Here is a 27,348-nt window from a genome sequence, read left to right as displayed (position 1 = left end):
TTCCCTTGCTCCTGCTTATCGGCATAGGTTTGCCCTGTGTACCATTGACATATGCTGCAGGACACCTGTGCTATTGTTTGCAGTCTTAGGCTCTCCTCCAAGAAGGCTCTGCAGGTCTGGGACGTAAAGGGCAAGGTTGTTTTTCTCTTCTCCACCCTCTCAATTCCTGCCACCTTTCTCCTTGTTAGCCGTCTCATCCTGCTGTCTGCCGTGCTCATTATAACCTTCATATTTGGGTTTGGGATGCTCTCGGAAGGGTAGGAGTTGGAGGGTACATTAAATGGACGAGAATGACCGGGATGAAGAACAGATATCACTGACCCTTGCAGGCTGTGTCCCTCTAAGTTCCTTGCCGTTCTCCGTCTGGCCGCCATGGAACTGGAGAAGGGACTACGTGTAGTCTCTTTGCACTGATTCATGGCGGCCATTTTGTTTGATTAATTTTTTTTAATTCATTATTCAATGACCACTATATGATTCTCTGATGATGGGCTCAGGTACCCGCTGTCGTCAGGATGCAGGATTCAAATTACACTGACACGAGGCCAACTTGCAGCACGTCTCATCTTTATTGCTCGTGCGAACTGCCAGGTAACGCTTAGTGCGTGTATCCTTTCCAGGCGTTTCTGGACATAGAAAGTGGACTGAATGCCACTAAACAGTGGAACGCTACACCACTCCCCTTGTCCCCCACATAAAACAATACATACTTTACATTTCTCCATCTCTTCAGAGGTATGTCACCTCTGGGGTCGACGCACAACCTACTTAGACAGACTTCAAGTGGCTGCTCAGTTACCTTACTGTCACTGCTGTCAGCACTGTCCACATCAGCGTCCATGTAATCGGAGCAGCTGTCGGAGGGGTCACTGTAATCGAGATCCTCCCCAGACGAGACGGCCTCTGTCATGAACAGTCCAACCTTCCAAAAGAATGAGGAGTTTCGGGTGATCAAGTGAGCTTCATTTTCCGCTGACACCATGGAGCCAGTGACGTCCGTTACTTGTAGTGGACTAGGATGGAAAGCAGGTATGTCTTTCTGAGACTGTTTTTGGTGCACTAGAACTGCGTCACCTACGTGGATCTCATCCTCCCTAGCTCTCCATCTTGTATCAGCATACTTCTTCATCCTCCACTTGCTGGCTTTGTCTTGTTTCTTGGGCACGTCGTATCATGGCACCTTCAGGATCTGTGCCAGGCGCATTTGGATAAGCATGTGCGGATCTTGCAATTAAACATGAGTTCCGAGGGACTAAACCCTGTGGTACTATGCAGGGTATTACGATAATCCCTCGGTAGCACACACATGGCTTGTATTAAAGATCTGTTGGTGATGGTACATACTTGAAGAGTGCATTTGATGTTAGCCATGAAACGTTCTATGGTGCCTTTTGGCCTGGGGCCACAGCGGTGTGATCTTTCTGTGCTGAAATCCAAGGTGTTCGGCAAACATGGCAAACTCCACTCTTGTCCACTAAAAGGAGGAATCATTGTCAGTTTTTACCACGCTGGGAATGCCACAGTCAGCAAATATATTATCCAGTGCAGGCATGATGGAGTGTGCACTTGTGGAGGATACCAGGTGGAATTCTGTGTATTGTGACACCTCGTCCACTGCTAATAGTACATACTTGCTGTTTTTCAGTGGCCCGGACAAATAAATGGCTACCCCATACGTTAAGCGAAATGGGAGACCTTTGCAGCGGTTGAGGAAAAGTGCAGGCGCCATTGCCGTTAACACTAGGCAGTCTTCCAGCGCCACCTGTATTTTGGTGCCCATCTTTGGAAACCACACTTTGGTTCTCATTTGATGTTTCGTGTACACAATGTCCCTGTCCCCTGCATGTGCTAGGTCAATGATAAGGTCCTTTAAAGAGAGCAGAATCACGATCATGTTCTCCTTCACTACTCTCCTTTTTATTGCTTTATTAGGCATCACCAGCGCAGTATAGTCCTGACAGCCTTGTGATTGGAGTATTTGGTCATGTTTTCAAAACACCAAGAAAGTTATGGTGTGTTTAAAAAGGTTTGAGAGAAAAAAAAAAACTTTCACCTGAATTGTGAAAATAGGATAGTCCATTTGAGCCAAGTCACAAATTCCACATCGCCACCTAGTAGCCATCGCTGGACGTTCACCTCCAGTTCTGAGCCACAACAGCAAGGCGTTTTGGGTATGCAAATTAGCCCAAAAAACGTTTTCTCCAGGAAATTGTCTGTCTTAAGAGGTCAGTGCTACTTTATACAAACTTGAATTGGTTTTGGGTGATTTGCGCTCTGCCTTTTTAAAATTGGCAGTAAAATGGTATGAAATAAGTTCAAAGTCCTCCAAATAGGTCAACCAAAAGAATGATTTAATCTCATTGGGGTCAGCTGACCGGTGTTTCGACAATTATTGAAGATTTTGTGCTCCCTAGGTTAATGTTAACCTCCAATAGGGTGAATATTTAAAGGTTTCAAATAGATTGCCTGTTATCAAGTGCAATGTGATATGACTCAAACCATAGATTGATGGTGGTACATTTTCATAGGGTTACCGGCATTGATCTAGATGTAAATTTAGTGGTAACTCGCCCTTGTTGATTTTAAGTCTTTAAGAAATCCTAGTGGGTTACTATTTTGATAGATAATCAACCCAAGCCATTGGATCAACCCTTAATGCACTGGTCTCACACCTAAATGGAGATTCCTTACCAGGTTAATGGGTTTACAGACCCCATGCTTTTGTTTTCAATTGACATCATGCGCCTCCAACGTGTGACATCGCGCAAATCTGCATTCTTGTGTGCGTGACGTCACAGGCGCGGCACCTTCACTTCAACTATAAGAATGGCCATACAGTAAGCAGCCATGCGCGGTGCCACAGGTCTTCACGAAGGTAAGCGTGATTAGTCGTACTGGCACCAGTAATCTTAGATAAAGATCACGGCATTGTAAACCTGATTCGGGGGTCGTACTGGCATCACTAATCAAGTATTTACATTTAAAGACAAGTGGCACATTAAAAAGCACTGGTTTCGCAACGCGCACGTTTCTCTGCCGTACTTGGACAAAGAACACGGCATTGCAAATCTGTTTCAGGGCATCACCTGTGTTTAAACAGCAATATACCTATATTAAGGCATGGAATTTATGCTAAAAGGCAACTACCAGAGTATTTTCTTTTAAGCGCGCACATTTAATTGTGGCATGCAGTTTGAGAACACTGCACCATTACCTGGTAAGGCATATAGCCAATGTTACAGGGCTATTTAAAAAAACGCTTCTACTTATACAAGCTCCTCCTTTGTTGACACACAGGCAGAGTTCATGGCACTCTAATTCGTTTTCTGGGAATGTACCCATGAGTATAGCAGCACCAGCAACTGTCCATGCAACTCAAAACATCTAATAACCGTAAGGGATACATGATTTCAGCATATCACCCCACGTTCCAAGCGGTGAAAAGCGCATGGATTTAACCTATCTACATATAATTTTTTTACAGATGTATCAACATTAGGACTAAACATATTCTTTCGAACATACAACATACACAAGTACAAAGAACAGATACAGCGCCCACATGCAAATCACGGTAGGGCATTCTTAATGTATTCCTTCTGTATGGTAATTTGTTCCCGGATAAATTTGTGATTACTTTACCATTAATGCTATAGGCGAATTGTCAGCCTAAAACAACATATATTTCAGTTTAACGCTAGGATTTCTTAAAGACTTGGAATCGACAAGGGTGAGTTACCACTGAATTTACATCTAGATCAATGCCGGATGGGTGTTCACAGTGGGTGAAGTAACCCTATGAAAAATCAACACAAACCTTCAATCTATGGGTTTGAGTCATATCACATTGCACTTGATAACAGGCAATCTATTTGAAACCTTTAACTACTCTCCCTATTGGGGTTTAACATGGTTAACCTAGGGAGCACACAATCGTCAATAATGTTATACATCATCTAGAAACACAGAGGCTGCGTGCAGGTGAAGTGCATGACTTACTCATGGACTGAGCTATCACCTGCTCATGATATCCAACTTAGCTAATCATGATGGTGAATATGTGTCTTTCTTTTGTTTCTGGTTTTTGCAACACCCTCCATCGGTGAAATGATCATGGGTATGTAACCAATTGATTTAATGCATTTTCAATTCATCAAAATATTGCTCATATATACACACATATGTTTTCTTTATAGTGTTCTGAAGGTTTCTTGTGCTGTTTATCCCCCTTCCGTGACTAGAGGAATGTTTTCCGGAGGTTTTAGGGGTTTCCGAGGGTTTCGACGCTTTGCATCGAGATTCGGAGGTGGTAGAAGGAGGGTGAGGAATCTCGGGAGTAGACGCTACACGCCTTGACTTGGGTGCATAGAGGTCGGAATCGTCTTCTGACGATTGAGTCTCTACAACTATTAGGAGTGCGGCACCTTTTCTAACCGCGGACAGTTGGTCTTTATCATGTGGCGATCGCGAACGGGAACGCCCAGAGGACACAGAATTGTTCGACCGCTCTCTGTGCCTTCCGTTGCCGATCGCTCGACACGCGTGTTGAGTCACGGCTGGGGCTGATGTGTTTAGAGGAAGTGGTGCGGGTTGCGCTTTTGCCGCCGGGTGTTGTCCCCATAACTGGGCCGCTGGCCAGTCCTCCGAGGTCAGGAGCTTGCGTGTGGGTGTCTGACATCACCCCTCTGCCCTCCCCGTCCGATACGTAGGCGTTGCTGCCATCGCTAAAAGCCCCTTCGGTGTCCATGACCTCATGTTGCCTGGCGTAGTGGGCCCAGCGTTTAGTGGAGCGGTCTTTGTGTCTTCGGCTTGAAGAGCTTACAAGCTCGACAGTTAGCCTTGGGATGGTCTCGTGGGAGACACAAATTGCACGTATTGTGCTTATCTACCCAGGAGAACTTCCTGTTACACTTCGGGCAGAATTTGAAAGGAGTACTCTCCATATGTATTAATTTGGCAGCGGGCAAGTATATATAGGAAATAAATGTGGGAGCCTGTATGACCACCCCCCACTCTCCCTACTTGTACAGGGCTGAGGCCAGAGGTCTTCCGAGGCCCCAAGTCCGTTGTGGAGTTTCGACGGCTGATCTCCATCTTCACTGGCGTCGATCTTCGGCATAGGGTGGAAAGAACAGGGAATTTTTAACAATAATTTTAGTATAATTGGCTAATGCTAAGGGAACTCTGCAATATGCGCCCGACTGGTATGGCGGAAAAAAACTATCTGAGGGATCATGGGTACAGTGGACATTACACTAGGGATAGTATTACTGACACGCCCTAGTTCGACGCCCCTTTTCGAGTTTCGAAAAACAAACTAATACTCTGCAGCTTCATGTCAGACTATGCACAGCATGTGAATCAAAGCAGATACAAGCATCAGAAATATGATTACGGTGAGTAATGTATCCCATACATGTTCAATTCAATTGTACAATACATGTGTATCCTTTGGAGGAAACAATTATGTCCTGTTTTATGTACATGTATTTGTGCGACACCCTGATTTGAATTCATGTATGACATTTTTATTTTTCTGTCAGCCTTCAGGACAGCCAAGGTCGTAACACGTGTTGGCTGACCCCAATGAGATTAAATCATTCTTTTGGTTGACCTATTTGGAGGACTTTGAACATATTTCAATCCACTTTACTGCTCATTTAAATCTAAAAAGGCAGAGCGCGAATCGCCCAAATCCGATTTAATTCACGTTTCACTTTTTCAAGGGCCTTATGGGCGAACCTTGCGGAAAGGGTGACACGGCCTGCTAAGAGACATAACCTTAGTGGTCAAAGCGCACTATCAAAAATTGAAACCCATACGCTTAAGTATATTAGCTACTTTATACAAAGCTTAATCAATCCAAGACAGAGATTTTGCGAGGCTGTCAGGACAACTAAATACCTGGTTTCACTCTTATTAGGGATCATCAGTGCTGTATAGTCCTGGCAGCCTTGGGATTGGAAGCAATGTCTACTAGGTGGCGTTGTGGAACGTGTGACTGGGCTCAAATGGACTACACTACTTTCACATTTCAGGTGAAGGGGTTTTTTCAAACCTTTTTTTAACCCACCATACCTTTCTTGGTGTTGTGTGTATATATCCGTGGTATACGTCCCACTTTTTTACTCCCTCATAAACTGGCACACCACTTGTTCTCACCTTAGTGCAATTGTACAGGCACCCTTCGTGAGAGTGCCTTTGCCATCTGTACATTTACTATTGTTAATAATTTCTGTTTGAAAAGGACATCCATGTTGTTCAAACAAATACAAATTTAGATTATATAAAAGATCTATCAATCTTAAAATGTCACATTAGGATACTTTAAATGGTGGGGATCTAACATAGAATGTCTGTGGCACCCCCACTTGCACATTCTTCCTGTATTTATTTGTTTCGTTTATAATGATGGGCTTTCACCTTCACTGGGTGCTCCTAGCTCGGTATATCCACTTGGCTTCTTTGCACTGCCTAGAAATCTTTTTGTGGAAAACCTTTTGAAAGAGTTGCGGAATTAAAATAGTGTTTGCTTTATTTATCTGTTGACCTAACTCCATGCTGCCTTTGATCTTGTGGCCTTCACTTTTGCCCATTTTGCTATCTTAACTTTTCCTAATAATGTAATTCATTTTCTGTTACTTGTATTCGACTGCCTGACCTGTATACTTGTTCACATTCTACTTGTTTACTAGCACAGATGTGTATGTGTGTGTTCTTTGCTCATTTGAGTATACAGAATGTCTCCTCCTTTCCCTTAAAGTCCTTAATTTGTGCTACTCTGTCCTCAACAACCTACCACCATGCCTGCTGGGTCTCTGCTCTTTTTAATCAAATCCATTCAAGGTTTTGCCCCAATCCCACCCGTCATTTACCTTGCTGACTGCATGTCACTGTGCTCTCCACGTCCCTTCTCCCTCCTTAACCTGCCAGTCCCCTGAATCTCCCACTGATCCTTCTCTGTTTAAAGAACAGCCTCATGCTCCACTGTCTGTACAGCAAGGGGGGGGAGGGCTCTCCCTACCCTCTCCAACTGACTGCAGTGTGAATTTGAATGATGTTATATAGTATGTCACTAGGCCTATATTATGTGCTAGCTATGTCTGTTTCCTTGTTCATGTCCCAGGTTTCTGTATCCAATTATTTACCCTCGACAATTGGCTACTTGTTCAGATACCTATGTGTGTTGTAATGGCATGCTAACCTTAGACCTCCTCTTTATCCTGTATTGTTTCCTATATACGTCATTTACGGAATTACACACCAACCTTCAATAAACACAAAATAAAACTACAAAAATCGGCAAAGAAATGTTGTTTTTCACTTTCAATTAGCGCTCCAGATATCATTTTGGAAGAGCACAACCAAAATGTCTGTGCCTAGATATTTAGATATTCAAACTTCAAAAAATGTAATCTTTACATGCTTCAAATGTTTGGCTAAGATTCCTGGCAAATCGTCAGGGCTTCTGTATTGTTCTGAAACTTTAAAAATAGAATTTCAAGTAGCCAACTGTTAAGTCTCAACTGGACACAGGGGAGTATGCCTTAGCTCTGTGAAGTGAGCTGTTCGCATGTATACAAAATGGGGCCTAGAGGATGTCCCATGAACCTGCTTTTGAGGCAAGGGAAAAAATGCTGAGGTTCCTCAATTGGCAGTGATCTTATAAACAAACTACAATCTAGACCCCTGACTTCTGGCTCCAAGTGTCTTGCTTGTGTATGGCTTTGCTGGTATTTGTCTTCCAAGATGTGATTAAGTTTCGGTTTGTGACCTCATTGAGTTTTCCTACAGTCTGTCATCACTCATTAAAATGCACAAAAGGGCCTTACCTGGAGCACTGCATGGCACCTAAAAAGGTTGCTGCTTTCCATGAGGAAACTAGGCGTCCAATGAGTAAAAGTTGCAATCTACTAGCCAGGCATAAATGTCTGGGTCCCTCGCATCAGTGCCCAGTACTCCCCATGCACACACCACCATATATCTCTCGCCAACATTAAACTATCACTCGCTAGTGGCTAGTGCAAATTTTGTGGCCTAGGCTTACTTTATTTAAATAGATTATCTTTCACTCGACTTCTTCCTTTGGTTGTATACGAATTGACCAAATTACAATTGACTTGCACAATTGACCATATTTTAAAGGTCTATTAGGATCTATATGCAGTGGGATATATATATATATATATATATATATATATATATATATATATATATATATATAGTACGGGTCAATTAGGACCACTGTACGGTCAATTGTGTAATTCGTTCAATTGTATTCGAACAATTCGGGTAAAACCCTTCATTCTTAACCATTTCGCAAAGTGGACTCCATTTCAGGAAATGTCTTTATGCATAGATGATGGAATATCTAAAACATAATTCAAACTTCAAATGTTTTTCCACCTTGGCCCAGCTTGCAAAATTATGTTTGTCATTTAGCACGCAAAGTAAAGGATGGCATCAAAAGTACAGTCCCAACTCTTTCTCCAATCATATTACTTGTGTGCACACTATTTGTTACTTGCCAAGAATTAATTGGCATTTGTCATTGAGGCGAATTGCCGCAGAGGGGCATATCGCCATTAGCATCTGTGTAGTTCCTTACATGGGTGCTAATAAATGGTGTTGTGTGCATGTGGAGTAGATGCACCCCCCCTGTGTCGTCCTCTTACTTGATCTCTTTTCTGCCTTTGACACGGTCAGCCATGCCATCCTGCTCAACTGTCTGGGTATCACTGATCAGGCACTGGCTTGGCTGGCTTGGCTGACTTCTTTCCTCTCTGATCGACTCTCCCGGGTCCAACTTGGGTTCTTCCTTTCCTCTATCTCCATCTCTACCTGTGGTGTTCCTCATGGGTCTATCCTCTCTCCCTGGCTATATTTCCCCTCCCCCCCCCCCTGCCAGTTGCACACCTGCACTGCCCCCCGGCAACCCTTGCACTCTGGGCTGTTTCTGTATCCCTACTGCCCCCGATACCTGATGTCTGCACTTATCCTTGCACCTGCCACAAGCTGGCCGCACTTCTTATATATTGTTCTTTATTGTTTTTATTTATTTACTGTTTATCCTATGTACTGCACTTCCCCTGCCCCTTCCCCCTAGAACTTTTCCCCTTCCTCCCCTCCCCTGCTTTTGCGTGATCTAAATCTCACCTGGCCTAGTAAGATTGCGGTCTGTCTTCCCTCTGTTCCTCTCCCTTGCCTCATCGCGCCTTGAAACACTTGTATATAGGCGCGTTATAAATGCCAAATCAAATCAGATCATATAATGTTTTTGTTTTTTTGGGGTGAGGGGGAAATTTAGTGTACCTTTGTTGCCCGACACTGTGCAGTGCTGCTTTCAACGAAGTCCGTTTTCCATGTTAATGAATGTTATGTCATCAACATGAAAACGGACTTTGGTGATAGCCACACTGCACAGCGCCGGGGCGCTCACCAAGAATTTTTTTTTTTTTCTTTTCTTTTTAGAAAAAGACACCATTAGCACCTGTGTAGGAAACTACACAGGTGCTTAGTGGTGAAGGGAATCGGCCAAAACCATTAAAAATGCTCGGAGCGCAGGCTTTACTTAGTTAATGCAGCCCACATTCGGAGCACTTTCATTGTTTTATGGTGCCGCAAAAGGCGCTAATGGTTAGTGATGACTGCACATTTTGTGGCATCATTTTATGTAGACCAAATTGTTTTGATACCATATGAGACCATTCTTTTAGACTGTATCTGGGATGGGTGTGTATATTTATATTGGGGAAAAAGGTATTCTGTTGTGGTAGAGGACTAAGTAATCGCTGCTTCTGTGGAACAGATCCCGCCCATATAGATGGTGGGATTGCAGATTTGAGTTTGCCTCCCAAATTTTGCCTTAGCAGCGTTTTACGAGGATCCGTTGTGGGTCATTCTCTGTTTTGACTGCTTTTGGAGTTCTTCTAAAGAGCAGGTGGTGTTTTTCACCTAAGTTTGTTTAGCATATTTTAAAGCCTGATAAGTTGAATTGATTGATTGATTCTCTCCAATGTGGAGCTCAACTTTCGAGGCCTGTCAAGTGTTGCTTTTATTGCAGTAATAGTCATGCCTCGACCAGGTATAATTAGCTATACTTTGATAGGTTGGTCCAAATATGGAATTTTGGATGTTGGTACATTACTGTATTTAAAGGAAACAGAATAAGCCACAGTTCTTGTGATAGCCACGCAAAAACGTATAAAGTGTTAGACAACATAAGAGCTATTTTTCCCTGGTGCGTTTAGTACCAAAAGCTCCAGTTTATTGGCATTTGACCTTTTGTCTGCGAGTAAGTCTGTTATCCTGCTATTTGCTATGGTTGGCTGGTTAAATTGTTTTCTTACCTAGCCACTAGCCAGAAACGAAAGCTGTTCATGTGCCACTGCATTAGTTTATGGTAACTCTGGCAATAGAGTTCTTTCTTTACGAAAGGATGGTAATATTTTGACTCCTCGGTGTACTTCTGTGTCAACAAATTCTCAATCTACCTTCTTTCCGGATGCCATCCTTTTTGTATAATTTGGGATGTGTCTTGTACATGGGTTTACGTTTTGGTTTCCAATAAGATAAAAGTTGTAATGGTTGCATGCAAATGATAGTAGGATCTTGCACATCTTAAAAAATGCATTACTAAATTAAAACTGGCAAATGATCTTTCCCATGTCCTCTGTAGTTCTCAAGCAGATATTGATTTTCATTATTTGTGCAAGTTTCCAAAACTCCCATGAGCTCCAAACTAAAATGTTCTCACTTTGCACACTGTAGAAGAGAATTCCTATGTTGATCAATTCAATTTGCTACTCTGACGTCATGGACTTTTTGTAGGGTAAAAATTGGAGAAATCTCCAAGTGAAGCAATGGTTACACAACTGTCTTGCATGCAATATCAGTCTAAACGTGTGATGTATTTTGAAAGTAATTATTTATTTTAGGGAACTGGTTAATTTGGCATGATCTCTTTACAATTAAGGATGTTTGTAGATGTTCCAAATGGTGAACGTAATTGATTGTGTTATTTCAAGTTGCTTATCTGAATTCCAACACTTTTTTTTTCTTCTAATTTTCATGAAGACCTCAAGGTGCTGCTGATGGGTGTTCAAGTTAATCTTCATGTGGCAAATTCAAGATGGATATTCCATTTCTTCAATTAATTTGGACTACGTGACAAGAAAAATACAAGTGCTAATACATTCTCCCTTCAAAAAGGACATTTATATGGATGTTCAGTTCTATAGTAGATTTATACGCTAGTCTAGCTTTTCATGGTCCTCAAAGTTTTTTTTTTGTTGTTTTAAAGTTGACAGATTAATTTTCTAATTTTTATTCCCACTGAATGTTTTTTGTCCATTTGGGGATTTTTTTCTTTAATGTCTGTGGTTATTGACTAAATGTTAACAAATATGTACGAAATATTTTCAAAAATATAAAATAAAACTTGTTCATCAAATCATCCTAGTTTTGGTTTTCTTTGTCATTTTCTTTATGGCATTGGTTCTATAAATGCATATTTCACAAATTGGGACATGACATTATGTGAACAGTTTGTTATTAACGAGATTTAAAGTACAATCAGCACAAAGCTTTACCTGGTTAAGTTTGTGTTCATATTATCTACATTTTATCATTATCCGTACCTCTTACAACATGTTGAATTTAGATTATCTCCTGCAAGTTTTTGGAAACGTGAAACACATTTAACCCCAAAAGTAATCCTGGAAATGGTTAACCTAACTCCTTGTATTTATGTTTGTTGAATGCTTAACCAATTTTGATTTCCGTTTGTGTTCAGACCTGTGTTCACACTTCAAGTATTTAGCTCTTCAACTTAAATTTAAAAAATTTAGTCTTTCATTAGTTAAGAAAAAGTTTCAAAATATAATTTCTTAGAAGAAGAATATTTTTGGTCTTATGAGAATCTTAAAGCTGTAATTATACCTATAAGGACCATGACCACTTTTGAGATTGATTATATTCTTTGATATCTCTAATTTGTTCTCAAATCGTTTACACCAGAGATTTGGGCTGGGTATTGCTTTGTTCAATATAGTTTTTTTCCTGAATATGTCTGCTTCATTGGAGGAGTCAAAATAGTTTGCTGTGGCATTTTTTTAATTGAAAACTATTGCTTGGTTTAACCACTTTTTTTGTAAAATGCTTTTGACAGGCGTTGCTTTGGGTACTGCACAACATAGTTTTACTCTAATACATTTAAACCGTATTTGTATTCAGGCAAACTAGTGATGCTTTGAGCTTTCAATCAGTGTTTTAGGAACACTGACTGGATTTGGGTGGCCTCTTTTGCAGAGCATCCTTTGCCAGTTTGATCATGCGTTTGTGTGCTGGTAGAATATTGTGGTACTTGATTCATGGTCTTCTTGTGAAGTTTAATGATGATAATAGTTTACCCCAAAAGTGTATATATTACAAAGGAGCAGGCAATTGTTTGAATATTTTCAACCCTGGTAATCTGTGGAACCATACAGCTTAAATATTTAGAAACCATGGGTGAGAGAGGCATTAATAAGCAGCAGACGCGGCTACTGGAATAGCTTTGATTTTGGATGAAGGGTACCTTATTGAACTTAAATATACTAGGTGTTCCCATTACAGTATGGGCTACCTGCAGTTATTGATATTATGTTTCAAGCAAACTTAGGTGTTACTTATAGTGATGTGTGATATTACTAGGGTCATTGTCCATGATTTGTTAACTCGCTCCCCTGTGAATGGACGTACCTGTTAAACATGACTGTAGTACAAATGTAGGTGGGTGCAGAGTAAGGGACTCAATGTTTTTATGATGGGCTCTGCACGTGCCCCCTCTAGTGAAGTGAATGCGTCCGAGTTCTGCAAGACAGTTGGAGGCGGTGCTTAATAAATGGATTTGTGGTTCTCTACAAAATGGTTGCCACTTAATTCAAAACAATGCCCCCAAGTAGTTGATCTGAGTGGTTATTTCTTTAGATAAGACCGTGCTGCTTGGAATTTAGCATACCCTGTTCTTCCTCAGATACATATGTTTCATTGTGAATGTAAATACTCTTGACAAAATATTGTTTTCTGTATTATGAACCTCGATTCAAAAGGATTTTCTGTTCAAGAAATTGAACACTAGGGCGGCGCTGTGACTTCACGTGGCATTACTTCAATTTCTTTGGTTCTTTGGACTTGTTTTATTTATCACAAATTTCTTCTGGGACAATATATCTATAAATAACATAGTTTAACAATTTCAAAGTAAATGTGGAAAATTAAAAAATAATGCTGCGTCATGTTGGGGGAGGGGCACCAGCAGCTTAACAATCCACCCCCCAGCCCCTTGCATTCATGCATCTGTTTAATTGCTGACCATTCTTCTAACCCAAAATACTTTAATTCTTTGTCAGTTACTTATTTTAACACCACTTCCTGCCCAGAGAGGAAGTCCTTTTAAGGCAATGACTTCACTGTATATTTTAATTTGCTTTAACAAAATAAACCTACCATTTTGCTTATGGCTTCCATAGAGTGTATCAAAAAATAAATGGGTAGACTAACACCCCTGAAGAGTATGTGTTTCTTGAGAAGCACTTGGAATTGGTGGCCTCCATTTTCTGCCTCCATTTTGGGTGGAAGGAAGGGGTGGGCCTATGGCACATCACCTGGGTTGTGGGGTAAATGGAGAGAGTGTCAATCAGAGGGAGAGCTCTCAGAGCTGGGAAGGAGCTCTGCATGGCGGCTGTGCCTTGGAGAGAGCAGCAGCTCCCGGGGCTTTCGCCTTCACTTTACAGCAACTTTCCACACTTTGGCGCAGCCCAGGAGGGTCCCCGCGCCCCCCATCAGCAGCATGGACAGCTCGGCTTGTTCCCCATGTGGAATTTGAAGGGAGGATCGCGTTTTTCGTAGTTGTTTTCGGTGCTTTGTGAGAAGGCACGGCGGAGAAGGGCGAGAGCTCGTTGTTTTCCAGCTCGGAAGCCATGGCGTACCTCCATTTTTGTGCGTGTTACTGACGAGCTTTTTTCCACCTAAGGGCGCCCTCTAAACCGATTACACATCGGGCAAATCCTCGACTACTTTCATATAGCCTATTTTTCGGTTTATCCTGCAAAAAAGATATAAAAAGATTGAATTTCACCGTTTTGTTTGGTTTTTGCCGTCCACCGCCCCCCTCCCCCCCTCTGTGAAACCGATCATCAATTTAACCCCGACCACACATGGTGTAGGTATGTAAACAACTGGAATGCTTTTTCTTTTTAATGAAAACGCGTCCTCCGTTTATTTTAATAATTTTAGTTTAATTTTTATTTTTTTCGTAATGACGCAGTCTTTAGTCTTCGTGCCATTTACATAGTCCGTTTGAAAACTTTGCCCACCGTGCTTCATTTGGACAGTGCCCCTTTGGATTTCCACCTATTATTTTTTTTTTTTGTTGTTGTTCGTTTATTACATTTAAACTTTTATTTGTCTGTGTGGTTGCGCGTTGCTTTGTTCTAGATCGTGTGCAAGTTCGGGACATGGTTTTTTCCCTTTTTCGGTTTTTGGTCTTCTCCGCCGGGACAGCTCCCCATCCTGTCAACTTTTGACACTAAATACCTGGAGGCAGCCGCTTGGGATTTTCATTTTTTAAACGAACATTAAAAGTAGCGACGATGATGCAAGACGGGGACAAGCCCGAAGACGGCGACGGCGGCGGCGGATCCGTGCACAGCAATGCCTCGAGGTATGCAAGGGTTCACATGTTTAAATTGCTTTCCAAGTGCGATGTAAACATAGCCATTTATTAGTAGCCCATTGGCTTTTCTATGTAGGCAACAGTTCCACGTTTGCAACCTTTTTAACTCCATGACCTTGACAAATAACACTCCTCCCTATTTTGTCGAATTCTGAAAGTTGTGATGGAAGTCGAGGCCCTTTTAATCATTTAAAAACATTTTAATTGATTTGAAACGGGGGTAATTAAACATGTAATCTCAATCTTTCTAGCACGATTGTGGTAGCAAACACATGACCTTGTTTTGGCCACTACTGCATTGCACCATTCGACAGCTCGGCAGACTTTTTTTTTTATTTTATGAACTTTTTAACTTGTTTAGTAAAGACAATGAACAGACGACACGTTGTATTTTACTGTAAATTGGTGTTATCCATATTTTGCAAACCGTTTAATCTCGAACAGCATGTTGGCAGAAGCATCTTGAAAACCTACTTGGATCATGTTGTGGGGTTTTTGGCTCGTTTTTAAAACAATTTACAGTAACCTGCTTTCGACACGCCCCTTTCTGTAGTGATGGGTTTACGTTTTAGATGCATTGGTTTGCAGCTGGAATTTCTGCCCCTTCTCTTGGGGTGAGGGGGTGAAAGACGTCTTAATGAGTAACTTTCTTAAAGTAACATTACATTTTTTTTATTTTTTTCAACACGTCTAAGATCATTTAAAGGATCTGATGAACTGTTGCACACCACTTTGGAAATATTTGCATACAAACGCTCGTCCCGAGGATTTGTTTTGTAATAAAGAAATTGAGTGCACATTCGTTGTTTTGCATTTTATTTTTCGTCTCTTTAATTATTTACGAGTAGCCCAACTATTGTTATGAGATCCTGTTGACTAATGACCATTTAGATTTTGAAGCATTTTTTGGTGTGGGATTGAAACCTGATGCAGGTGGATCTGAATGTTTTTCATGGGTGCAGGAGAGAGGACACGATTATTTGTGCCATAAGTTGCCTGCAGTCTTTGCCTCTCTTCCCTTGATTCGTGGGGTCCAACTAGTCATTTGGGGACACTTGATGCACCATTGAGCCTGTGCAGGGACAACCCTTGTTTATTTTTGCTGATGCACACCCATGTATTGTAGGATGACCAGATGACGTGGGGGTGGTCAGTGGAACACCACTTTACTAGCCCTGGGCCTCACGTTGGTATTGGGTGCCTGCGTTTTAATTGAGGTTATGCATTTAATTCATATAGTGCACTGTGGTTTATTTTATTTTTTTACATATAGTCCCAGGCCTGTCAAACAGCCTCCATTGTGCTACCTATATTAGTGCAGCTAATATGTTCAAGGCTTGTGGTGATAATGGTCCAACATGGCATCAATAGTAACTGAGCTGCTGCATAGTGAACACTGCCACACTTGTCTCAAACTAAGAGGTGTAAAATAAGTCTTAGGTTATTCTGTGATACCGTCAAATTAAAATAATGACTTTAATAATAATTGGTGTGGTATTGAGATTTTGATGTGAGCAATGCGTACCATAGTCATGATCGTTGCAACTGCATGAAATTGGGTGTTTCTAAAGGTTTAATGTTTGAGTTTTCTAAATGTCTTATTTTGTAAGCATATGTTTCGATCCTGTTAAACGTGCATGACCATAATATACATTGCTCATACCACAATTACGCCTAATTTGAGGGTATTGCAAATGATATAATCCCAAACCAGTTTTTCTTGTATTTAGTACATATGGGCAAAGTGTGAATGCTCTCTATAAGGCTGTCTACCAGCATAATCCTCAAAATATACAAGAGCAGGAAATGCAATCACCTGGTAATTTATCTCCAAATCGCACCTCAAAGGTTTGTATGAAGTGTCCTCAGCACCGATCAGGCTCAATTTATATTGTCATTCCAAGGGGTGATGATAGAAAAGGGGGTCTGAATGCTGCCTGTGGCTCTCTGTATGTTTCGTACTGATCCTGCAGAGCTGATCGGAAAAATGGTAGTTCAGAATGCCTCACGAGCAACGTTGCAGGCCCTTGTGCTTGATACAGGAGCAAACAGCACTGTCAAGTGGTACCCCGTCCCCATTCCCCAGAACAACCTTTCCAAACCATTATAATCGTTCTACTTTTTTATTAAATGTATTAATTGAAAACAACCATGGCTGCTGCGGTTTCATACTAAAATGACTTTGCGTCCTTTTCTAACCACAGCCAACAGATAACGGCGTGTGTCGTACGTCTCATTTGACTTTTAATATACCCATTTCAATTTATCATCATCCTGTGTTCGGTTATCCTCAACCAGATACGTGCTGTTACCGATAGTAAATGCATCTGTAAATTAAACGTGTGAACTACCTGGGAGGTGGGGGGAGGGAGGAGGGAAGCTAACCACAAAGTGTCACACAAGCTGGGGTAACTATCCCGTGGTTTTAAAGGCATGATATGGCATTTATAAGGCGCCTAAACACAAGTGTTTGCACTGCTATCGTTGGCACTGCTTTTAAAGCCTGCACCAAGTGAGAAATGAATGTCTACGTCTTCCTCATCAAGCAGCAGTTTTCGCCAACCTTTAGTCATACAATATGCAGTCAGTCATTTAATCGGCCCATCTAAATTGGTCTGTCTCCTATACACCCAAAGCCAACGTGTGATTTCTTCATAATGGAGAGCTATTGGTTTGGCTTGCAAGTGTGGCAGCCATTTTGTGGAGAGGTTTCCATATCAAATCTTAATTTTTAATTAAGATTACAATATATACATGTTCTACCTCTTCGGGCATTTTCCTTGGAAGACACAACATCATTAGTGAGCATGTTTACGTGTACGATTGAAGTAGTATGCTCGTTAATTGTTGTTTCAAGTCTAAAACGTTTAAAATCGGTGTTGTCACAAAATGGCTTTCCTTTTTGCCGCATAGCTAGCTGCGGATCTTGACTACACGAGCAGTGTATACTGAGAAATGACCAGGAAGTACTGCCGGAGAGTTCAAGGGGCATCTGCTGTTTGATCTGTAGGCCTATTGGCTGTTCGCTCGCATGGCAACGGCAGAGCCCGCCCCATGAGTCATTCTAGTGGATGGCTGGCTGGCTGGCTGGCTGCGGTGACGTGGTCAAAACCTCGCCTGTCGAAATGCCGAGCCCTCGAGGCGAGGGGCTGCTGCTCCTGCTGCTCAGTGCTCAGCTGTGGAGGCAGCCTCCGCCTTTCCGTGCTGCCCTAACAACATTGACGGCGTGGATTGGCATTCATTCCGTGTATATACTGCTCTGCCGCAGCATTTTTTTTATTGTTAGAATCCCAGTTTTCTGTTGCTGCTGGCACATGTTTGGGAAATGTCTGTCATCTGCGTCGAGGATGTTGTATAACAAGTAAAACCTCGCCTTTTTATCGTGCGTTTTGTTGGTGCAAAGCAGGGGCCGTTTGTCTCTCCGTTGGTTTTCGTTTAGCTTAAGTTGCAAGCGGAGCATTTAGTAGGAATTATTTCAGAAGTCGTTGATGGGGGGGGAGGGGTGTCAGGTGGGAGTAAGTGAAGGGGTGTTTCTTTAGCGTCTGATGCGAAGCGTGCGATGCATCGGATCCGGTTATTTGATCTACGGTTGTGTGCTTTTGCCAAACTGGGGATGGAGAAACTGCGATCTTGTTTTTTAGGACCTCAGCACGACACCGGAGGCTGCGTGCTGAGTCACATGTAACGTGGTCACATGTTCTGGTGACCCCGCTAATAAAAGGGCCGAGCTACGCGCGACCCATCACGCCGAAGACACTGTGAAACCAGCCGTACTTTGAGAAGCTCAGACAGACCATGAAGAAATCCAACCCATGGCTACACACATACCTGCCTACATTTGAAAATCAAAAACCCCGCCCATAGCCACACAAGACTCCGCCCAATTGTACAAGGCTCCACCCACATGTCAGAAAGGTAAACTCGGTGATTGTAGCCTCCATAGAAACATGTTTGCAGTATTAGAAACCCTATTTCTATTATAATCTATGCATCACACAGCTGCCTCCCCAAAAGAAAGTTATTGGCCTATATTGCTCTACATTAATTCTTTCAGTTCCTTCAACTAAATAGATAGTATGATCGGCTATGTGCACAAAAATGCACAAATTGAAATTGTGCCCTCCAAAAAAAACGCATTTACCATTTTGTGCCCTTTTGCATTTGGAAGCCTTACACTACACCATACACGCAAAAGCAGAACACACGACAAACGCACACGCTGCAAGCAGGTGCAGCACATCAACAGCACTGACTTCTTTGAAACAGGCAGCCATGTGTCGGATCCTCCCAAGGGTGGAGCCATGCATTTGCTCTCCAAGGCATATCTTCTTATTGTTAATGTCCAGCTGTAGTTTGTTACATTTTTTGGCGAACGCTATGAATGCTGAGGCAAACTTACTGGTGTGATGTAAATGGAAGCTGCAAAAGTCTCGAGAGGATAGCTCAGCGGTAATGTGCCCGCCTTGGAAGCAAGACGTAACAAGGAGCAACATAGGTTCGATCCACGTTCCACACTTATACATCGCTGGGTATTAAGCGCGTTATAAATAACCTATCATATCACAAAGGCCTTCCTGGGTTCCTGGATCTTAATTTTGTCTCCCTGAAGTAAATTACATGTGTATATTTGGCACGTAAAAGACATTTTAAAAAATACAAATACTTTTTTTTTTTTCAAATGGGTATGCACTGGTTGTCTCTGCACTTGCAGCATTTCAATTCTAATTTCAATGCGCTTGTCCTCTTTTTGGTTCCTTGAACGTTTACTGGATGTGGTTCAAGCTGGATAGATTAGTTAACTGCATGGGATCATGTCACGGTCTCATTGCTGTGTCCGTGGCTGGCATCCGTTTTCCATGTGAATGGAGAGATGATCACAGCTGCTTTTAATCACAGGATGTTGCAGATTTCTATCTCTTGAAACATGGCCCACCACCTCTTTGCTCATCTCCACACGACAGCAAATCGAGCCCCAGCTAAGAATGAACGCGAAATACCTGTATATGTGTATTATTTAAACACTGGGTCTGCTGTGGAAAACCCAGAGACTCGTGGATAAACCCGGAGGTTGGGCAGGTATGGCTACACACTCAACCCAAGAAGATGAGTTATGAGGCTCAAACGTGGGTATCCAATAACGACAGCTGATGGATAACATCTGTCAGCAAGAAGAAAGGAGCCGCTCTGCAGTTGCAGACACACCAAACCTCTGTCTCTGTATGTGTTAATTGCTTGTTGGCGTGGCCTCTGCCATCCATACTCCAGCTTGGAGGTGCCAGCTGTTGTCCTGGACTGCTGACTTTGTGCCTGCTTGGGGAGAATGGGGGAGGGGAGAGTGTGGCCCATGCCGCCAGATTGGTGTGAGCTCCTGCCTTGGGGAGAAGAAAAGCACAGCATATTCCACAGCAGCAATTGGCTTTACTCCGGCCTGGCATAGGCCGAAATCAGTGCGACCTGGGCCGCCGCCCCAACGAGCTCACACCTGGGGGAGATGGCAAGGCACAGCGTTTTCCACCTCCGCAGCAGTGTAACCTGTTTTCCCTCCGGTCGGTGCCACCTTGGGTGAATCAAGTGACCACTAGGGGCTGGAGAGGGTACAACCTGGACCGTTTTCTCTCCTGCGCCCTGCCCAGCACCACAAAGTACTCCTGGGGGATCCTGCCCGCGGCGTTGCCTGGACTACAGTTACAGCAAACTCCCGCCCGGGGGAGAGAAGCAGTCTGTCACCACAGCACTGCTGACATTAGACCAGGTGATCCTGGCAACAGACAAGTCCATGTGACCACAGCACTAGTAACACCTCACTGGGTGATCATGGTGACAGACCTGATAAGCCCAGGTGATTCCGGCAACCATCGGAACGCTGTGACTTTGGACACTCATCTGCTGCATACCCGCAGCACTGACCAAGCAGACCCATGTGACCACGAGACTAGCCCACATCGGTTTCCTCTTCTAGTTGTGAGACTTAAAAGGCCAGTTTACTCTGGAAGACCAACTATCACTGCACCCCTCAACCCCCTCACAAATGAACTGTAAAATATGCATCAGAAATCATGAAGCTTTGTGGGGCATGCGACTGCTCTTTCTCCAAAAACTGCTCCGTTGGCAGTGGCTCTCCACAGAGACGGTGTTTGTGCAGTCAGGCAGAAGTGAGCCTGGAAAGACCGTGCCGCCCAGACATGCTTCCACTAGCCCCCGCCTGATGAGTGAGCCATTGTCACCTGGCCAGAGACCACCAAGGGCCGCCGTTTCACCGCCTAGGCCAGCAGCATGCCAGCGCAGTCCAAGTTGCCACCCTTCACCAAGACGTTGCCCGGGCAGCGGAGCGGGGGCCTGCTGCCCTTCATCCACGAGGACTGACTCAACTGCTAACTTGCCTGTGTTTTGCACACTACCATCATGAACTCTCGCCTTTGGGAGCCTGCAGGCAGATGTGGACCCTTGTGTGGTTTTGCCTGTCGGTGGAATCCTGCCCCACCATCAGTAGTTTTAATAGCAAAGAAAGGAGGTTTCTCCTTCACTGTTCTGTGTGTTGGGGACATGAGCGATGGATAAAAGCAGCTCCTGCCTCGAGGAGAGGAAGAGGTGCGAAGCGCCCCCAAAGTCAAATCTGCAAAATTCCCACCCAGGAGAGGGGAAGGAGCAGCCTCCTGTTCCACCACCGGAGAAAGGAAAAGTAACTGCCACCCACGGCAGAGTACACATACGGTGCGGCCCAGACACCCTGCTACCAGTGTTTTGCCGCTGCTGGCCTGTCAAGTGACTACAGCCAATGTGACCCGGGTGCGGCTTTGCTGGGTTGTAAAGTGTGCCCTCAGCTCTTGGCCTAATAAAATGTAAGTGCCCAAGTGAATAACTCCGTCAGGACAGACTAGACGTTCCATAGCCGATGTGGCCCTGGCAGCATTGGGTGCAGCTTTGCCTGCCCGCCGGCAGTGGCATTTTTTCCTGCGCAAATAAACTGGGCTCAAGTAAGTGGTCGCCAAACTCCTTGACTGTGAATGCCATTGTGTCCACAATGCCTACCGTGTGTCAGGAGCCGGTCATGTCCCCCCCGCTGCCCACAGACAATGGTGTGTTCTATGTTAAGCTGTCCTGCATGGCCCTAACTGCTTAAAGCGAACACAGCAATGATGTACAAGTGATGCTGGGAGCCTGCATGTTATTAATATGCTCAATGTAGTCCCAGTAATTATCTATGTTTGGAGCTGCAGTCCCACACAAGATCAGCATGCTTCAAGTGCACCCAGTAGCTGGGCACATTGTTACTTGTGGGAGTTCCACATCCTCTATTCTATTACCCTCGTGTTTGCTGCCCAATGACCAACTGTCAAGTGTAGATATGTATCATGCGCCATTATGTCCCAAATGCAACGAGTGACATTGAATGTCATCCAATGCTGCGATCCTGCATGGTCTCATTCTCATAGTGGAACCATTAAGGAAATTTGCCTTGAGTGCGCAGTCTGTCCATCACCCCGGAGCCAACTGTACTATGGCGTGCATGTAAATGGCTGATGCGATTTGATATGGTTTAATTTGTCTTTACCCTTGGTATGGAATGTTGTGACCTTGGCACCAAGAGTGCGTGCCGAGCACATGTAGCGTGGTCACATGTCCTGCTGACTCAGCTAATAAAAGTGCTTAGTGGTTTACTGCTCTGCAGTTGGAGATACACCAAATCGCTGTCTCTTAATTGCAGCCCAAGGGACCATCATCACAATGGGGCCGGACTGGCGGTCCCCATAACAATTGTGTCACAGGGATTGGGACTGCAATTAATTTGAAACTTGATTTTCACCTTCCATAACCTCAGTGGGATTTGGCCTGTGTGGAGGATGCAGTGTATCAGGAGGCGGTGGCTTTGGTAGCTGGAAATGCAATTAAAGTGCGAGAGGTGATTATGGGAAGGTGAGAAATGAACTTTGTGTAAAGGGTGATTACTTGTACAGGGGTCATAAGTTGCTGGTCCCGGAAAAAATGAGTGCTGTGGTGGAACTTGCACATGCTGGTCATTTGTGTTTGGCCAGGACCAAAGGATTGGTGAGGTCCGATTTTTGGTGGTTGGGCGTTGACAAAGATATTGAGGAACAAGTCAGGATGTTTGTACAGTGTGTGGAAGGGGACAACAGACTCTGGGTGCAGAAGACTCCCATGGTTGTAGGGGAGATTCCCAAGGTGCCAGGGGATGAGGTGACTTTGGATGTTTTGGGACCTTTCAATATCAGAGGGTCGAGGGATGCCTACCTACTTGTTATTGTTTGTTAACAAAGTGGCCAGAGGGGTGTCTACTCAAGGATGTGACCAGCAGCAGCAAAATACTGTTTTTAGAGCCTTTGTTTTGGAGAGGGTTTTCCGAGGGGGCGTCTTTCTGACAATTGGTCGCAATTGGTGTCTAAAGAGTAAAGGGAGTTTTTGGAGCAACATGGGGTGGAACAAATCGGCCCTTTATCGCCCACAAGGGAATGGCTGTGTAGAACGATTTAATTGCACCTTAATGGAAGCTATTAGGATAGCAGTTGCCACAGGGGGTGACTGTCGAACGGTCATGGAGAGAACATTTCAATATAGGTTGGCCCCCCCATGGTGTCACTGGTGTGTCGCCGTTTGAGTTACTACGAGGCAGGAAACCCAACTCGCGCTTATGCCCCGGATGGATGGGAAGGTCATGATGTGTTGGTATGGATGTGGAGGGAGTGAGCGAGAGATTATTGGCCAATGGGCATAGATCAAAGTTACGTTATTAAGAGAAAAATTGTTGTCGCGAGTTGGTAATCAAACCAGGTGAATGGAACAAGGTGAAACTGCCAACCACGGTGAGGAAAGGGTTTTCCGAGCCCAAGGAAGTAATCAAAGATTTAGGGTCTTCGATATTGGTCAAAGGGGGAGCAGTATGGAATAAGGAGAGTGGCGGTGTTGAGTTGACTGTTAAAAAGTGAGAGAAGGAAGGGAGGTGTTAGAGGTGCTTGCAAGCAGGCATGTGCATGGTGCATTTGTATATAGTAGCGTTGCCTTTGCAGTTGTGTATGATAGCATTGAAGTGTTGTATATAGTTGCAAGGTTCCAAGGTGAGCATTGGTAGAACTTGGAGCTTGGTACATTAGTAGGCTTTAATTCCATCAGGAGTCAGTTGATGAGGCCTTTCCCAAGCTGGGGTCGTTACATGATGACTCAATAAAGAGTTGTTAATCCTTCAAATTGGATGTGTGTCGTACTTTAACACATGCAACCCAGGAGGGGGGCAACTTGGTGTTAAGACTATTGTGAGAAACCTGAAGGTGTCTCCCTATGCTAGTGCCCGGGGTTCTGTCATCCAGGTGGCTAGGACACAGCCATTGCTATTGGATCCAGTTCCTGGGGTGGACCAGTGATTGAGGATCACCTGGATGGGTGGGGGGTCCTTGTGGAGTGGAAATGGGACACTGACGGGTAAGCCGTGGTATCCCCCTTCTTTGAACACCTTTCGCCCCCCTCCTAGCATGTAGGATATACCAAAACACACACGGGGTCGGGGCACCCCTTTATGACAGACACTTTCACACACCACAGACAAAGGACTAACACCCAAGCCGTTTACCTAACATGTCCCAACACAAGGGTCAGGCAATTGACCAGAATCGCGCACACACCTGGTGGCCCTGCCCCACAGGAATAAAAGGTGGAGCACGAAAGCAAACTGCGAGCAAAGCAGACCGCACGGCGAGACTGCTATCCAGGCACAGCAGTTCAAGAGGAGAAAGGCGGCTAATATGGAGAGGCTGACGAGGAGAGGCGCAGCATTGCCCTTTCTGACCCAGACACGCAAAACCTCAGCCGAAGGAATCCTAAGACTGCGGACAATAGCTCAAGTCTGTTGCAGCATATGTCAACGGTACACAGTGTGCATACACTGATAAATCGGACAGATGGAGGCGCCTGCGACTGTGGTACCAGCCTTGACTCCAAATATGCTGAAAAGCCAAGCAGTTCAATAAAGCCGGTGTGTCGGGGAGAACCGATTTTTTTTTTTTAAAAAAAAAAAAAAAAAACTACTGTTGGACGAAAACTGCAATGTAGCAAGTTCAAAGAGAACTGTTAGAATAAAGGGGTGACGAGTTGCAGAGGGATCTGGCACCACATGGGTGCTTACCCAAGAGACTATGGTGAATCCTGTGCTTGTTGAAATTGCTAATACCAGAAGGCCTTGGGAGGGCCGTAAGCGAACGGTTAAAGTTGTGATACAGGGGTCTTGCAAAACGCTATGTACATTCGAAAGACTTTGACCGACGGGTGATTTCAGAAAGGCATGATTGATAAAGTGGGCAACAGACAACCCGGCAGAGGGATGCTGACAGAACGGGGCAAAGCACGAAGTCCCTATGAACAGTGGGTTGACGGAAGCGAACCAGACCGAGGGATGTCCACAGTGAACTGTTTAGCAAAAGTTGGCAAGAGTGAACCCAGCAGAGGGATGTCGACCGAAAGGGGCGAAGCCTGAAGAATTGCTTAAAAAGACATTAAGATTCGTGAACCAAGGCAATGCCATAGTGAACCCGAAAGCAAGAAGCTGAAGATTGAAAAGCGTCTGCGCCCGGAAGAGGGGTACCCACTGCAGAGCCATTATCACCCCAACTACCATGTAAAATAACCTTTTGGTTCGTTCTTTTCCGACCCTCGAAGGCATTTTTTTTCAGGAAAGGAGACTTGGCCATCAATGTTCTTGAAGATTGAGAGTGGAGCTGTCGTCTCGTGCTGGGGAAGCCTGAGAAGTGCGCTGTGTTCAGAGGTTCTGCCTTATTCCATGCTCAAAAAGTGGGGCAGACCTCGACTACTGCGTCCTGACACATTATTTGTATTTTTATGAATCCTATACCACACTCTTTGTAATTAGTGTAAGGATTGGCAATGGGTTTTTCTTAATATAGGCCCTTATATTTGACACAACACCACTAGCACTACCTTATTTTCATTTGATGGTCGAAGCTAGCTCCCATCTTAGATTTAGGTTAGGCGTTTATCTCGCCTATTTTGCAGTTTAATAAACCAACTGTGGTCACTTGTCTGTCTTTACTGTTGCTACCTTCCTTACACTCCTTGGTCCCACCGGTACAGTCAGCTTCCATTCAAGGGCCTAAGCATCCCCGGCCACCTAATAAAACTGCCACCCAGGCCCTTTTGATAGAATGCGTCTTTAGCAAAACTAAGGGGCAGTTCTTAAACTGCTCTCGACCTTTTCCATTGCATCATTCCTTTGCATTTCTTATATAGCGACAACATTAAAAATAGTTGACATTTGGGAATCTTTTGATTGCGCTACCGCTGTGGTCTACTTCCCCTCAGGGGAGACCCTGGCTCACATCTTGGAGCATGCTGCCTCATTTAACCTTCTGGGCTATGAGTGTACGGCCAGAGATATTGTCCAGTGGATCCGACTGAGGGATGTATGGCCGCTCGGGCTTCTTCCTGCATCCCGCCCCCAGCCCCTAGTTTGCCTACTAGAACAGGGCTGGGGGTGGTCTTGCTGGGAGAGGAATGCCACTGGCATGTTCATCCAGGCTGGCTGCTCAGGGGGAACCTAAGGGCCTCTAGCTGCTCCCTCCCCTCGTTTTGTTCAACTGATCAGCTAGAATACTCGTGGCTCTAGCCAGCTCTTCAAGGCGGGCAACCTCTTTGACAACTTGGCCCAGTTGTCCAATGTGGCTCTCCAGGAGACTTGGCTGACCGAGCCGGTGTTGGTGCACGGGTGGCACTTCATTAATGATCTAGCCACCAAGAGCCCTACGGAACGCCCTAAGGGGGGGCTGCTGTTGGGCACCAAGAACTTTCTTAACATGTTGAAACTATTGACTAGTACCTCCAAAAACATCTTAATGTCTGGGATTACCATGCCTCTTAATGGGGATTATAGGCAGAACTTCTGGGACATTGCAGGATGAAACTGCACATTTTGTGGCATGCCATGGCACATTTTGCAGCATAAATCTTTATTGCTGCATTTTTGCGGCACATTTCTTATTGACTGGAGGGTGTAATATTGGCATATTGCAAGAGAGAGGCAGTCTACAAGAGAGCCAGGGTTTCATTATTTCTTTAACATTTTGTATCAATTTAAAAGGAAGAGTCCCAGATATCTCTGGCTTGGCAGACTAGTGGTTGTATTGGCTATGTTTTTGGTTTAATGTGCATGCCCATTTCATATTGACAGTATTGATCATTATCAGTTGTAATGCTGAAAATATTCCCCTTCGTTCGCCAAACCCCAGCCACCCACACGTCTCACCAATTCCCCATCACAACTTGCTTTCCTGAACCTTTCACTCTGTTATACAAATACTCATGTGCTCTGTCACACTGCCAAGTCACAATTTGCACTCCCCAGTCTCTGCCACACTCCAATTCATACTCCCAACTCACACCTTCTGCTCCCCAATTCCTCCTGCAGTATACAGTGCTTCATTCTTTTTTGCTACTTCTGCACCTCTCATCTGAACAGGGCCAAGCTCCTTCACCCGAAATGGCTCAAACATCTGTATGCCCAGGAATGCTCACATTGGCGCAGGCATGTCCATGCTGCCCATGTAAATGAAACGTGCCAATTCTCGAACCTGGCCTCCGGTGAACACCATGAGCGTGACTTGCTGGGCGTCACT

The 27,348-nt window shown here is 44.2% G+C and overlaps 2 protein-coding genes across 8 annotated transcripts in view; both read left to right on the top strand.

Moving 5' to 3' along the window:
- LOC138504521 (uncharacterized) overlaps positions 1–11,455 on the top strand; it is a 263,829-nt gene extending 252,374 nt beyond the window's left edge. For all 4 annotated transcript variants that reach the window (XR_011279858.1, XR_011279857.1, XR_011279856.1 and 1 more), the window contains one exon: positions 11,077–11,455. Coding sequence is in view for 1 of the 4 variants with exons in the window: in XM_069625073.1 (XP_069481174.1) it covers positions 11,077–11,156 (80 nt within the window). In the remaining 3 variants the exon portion in view is untranslated. The remainder of the gene's footprint in view (positions 1–11,076) is intronic.
- Positions 11,456–13,674: 2,219 nt separating this feature from the next.
- The window catches only part of CHD2 (chromodomain helicase DNA binding protein 2), a 1,289,637-nt gene continuing 1,275,963 nt past the window's right edge, over positions 13,675–27,348 (top strand). For 3 of the 4 annotated variants that reach the window (XM_069625072.1, XM_069625071.1, XM_069625069.1), the window contains exon 1: positions 13,675–14,704. In XM_069625072.1, coding sequence (XP_069481173.1) covers positions 14,634–14,704 — 71 coding nt within the window. In that variant the 5' untranslated portion in view covers positions 13,675–14,633. The remainder of the gene's footprint in view (positions 14,705–27,348) is intronic. The other variant, XM_069625070.1, reaches the window with a different exon arrangement.

Source organism: Ambystoma mexicanum, chromosome 11 (assembly GCF_040938575.1).
Source record: "Ambystoma mexicanum isolate Mex_15411 chromosome 11, UKY_AmexF1_1, whole genome shotgun sequence".
Taxonomy (NCBI): Eukaryota; Metazoa; Chordata; class Amphibia; order Caudata; family Ambystomatidae; genus Ambystoma; species Ambystoma mexicanum.
The sequence above is the reverse complement of the archived record's forward strand: the minus strand, read 5'-3'. Positions and strand labels throughout refer to the sequence as shown.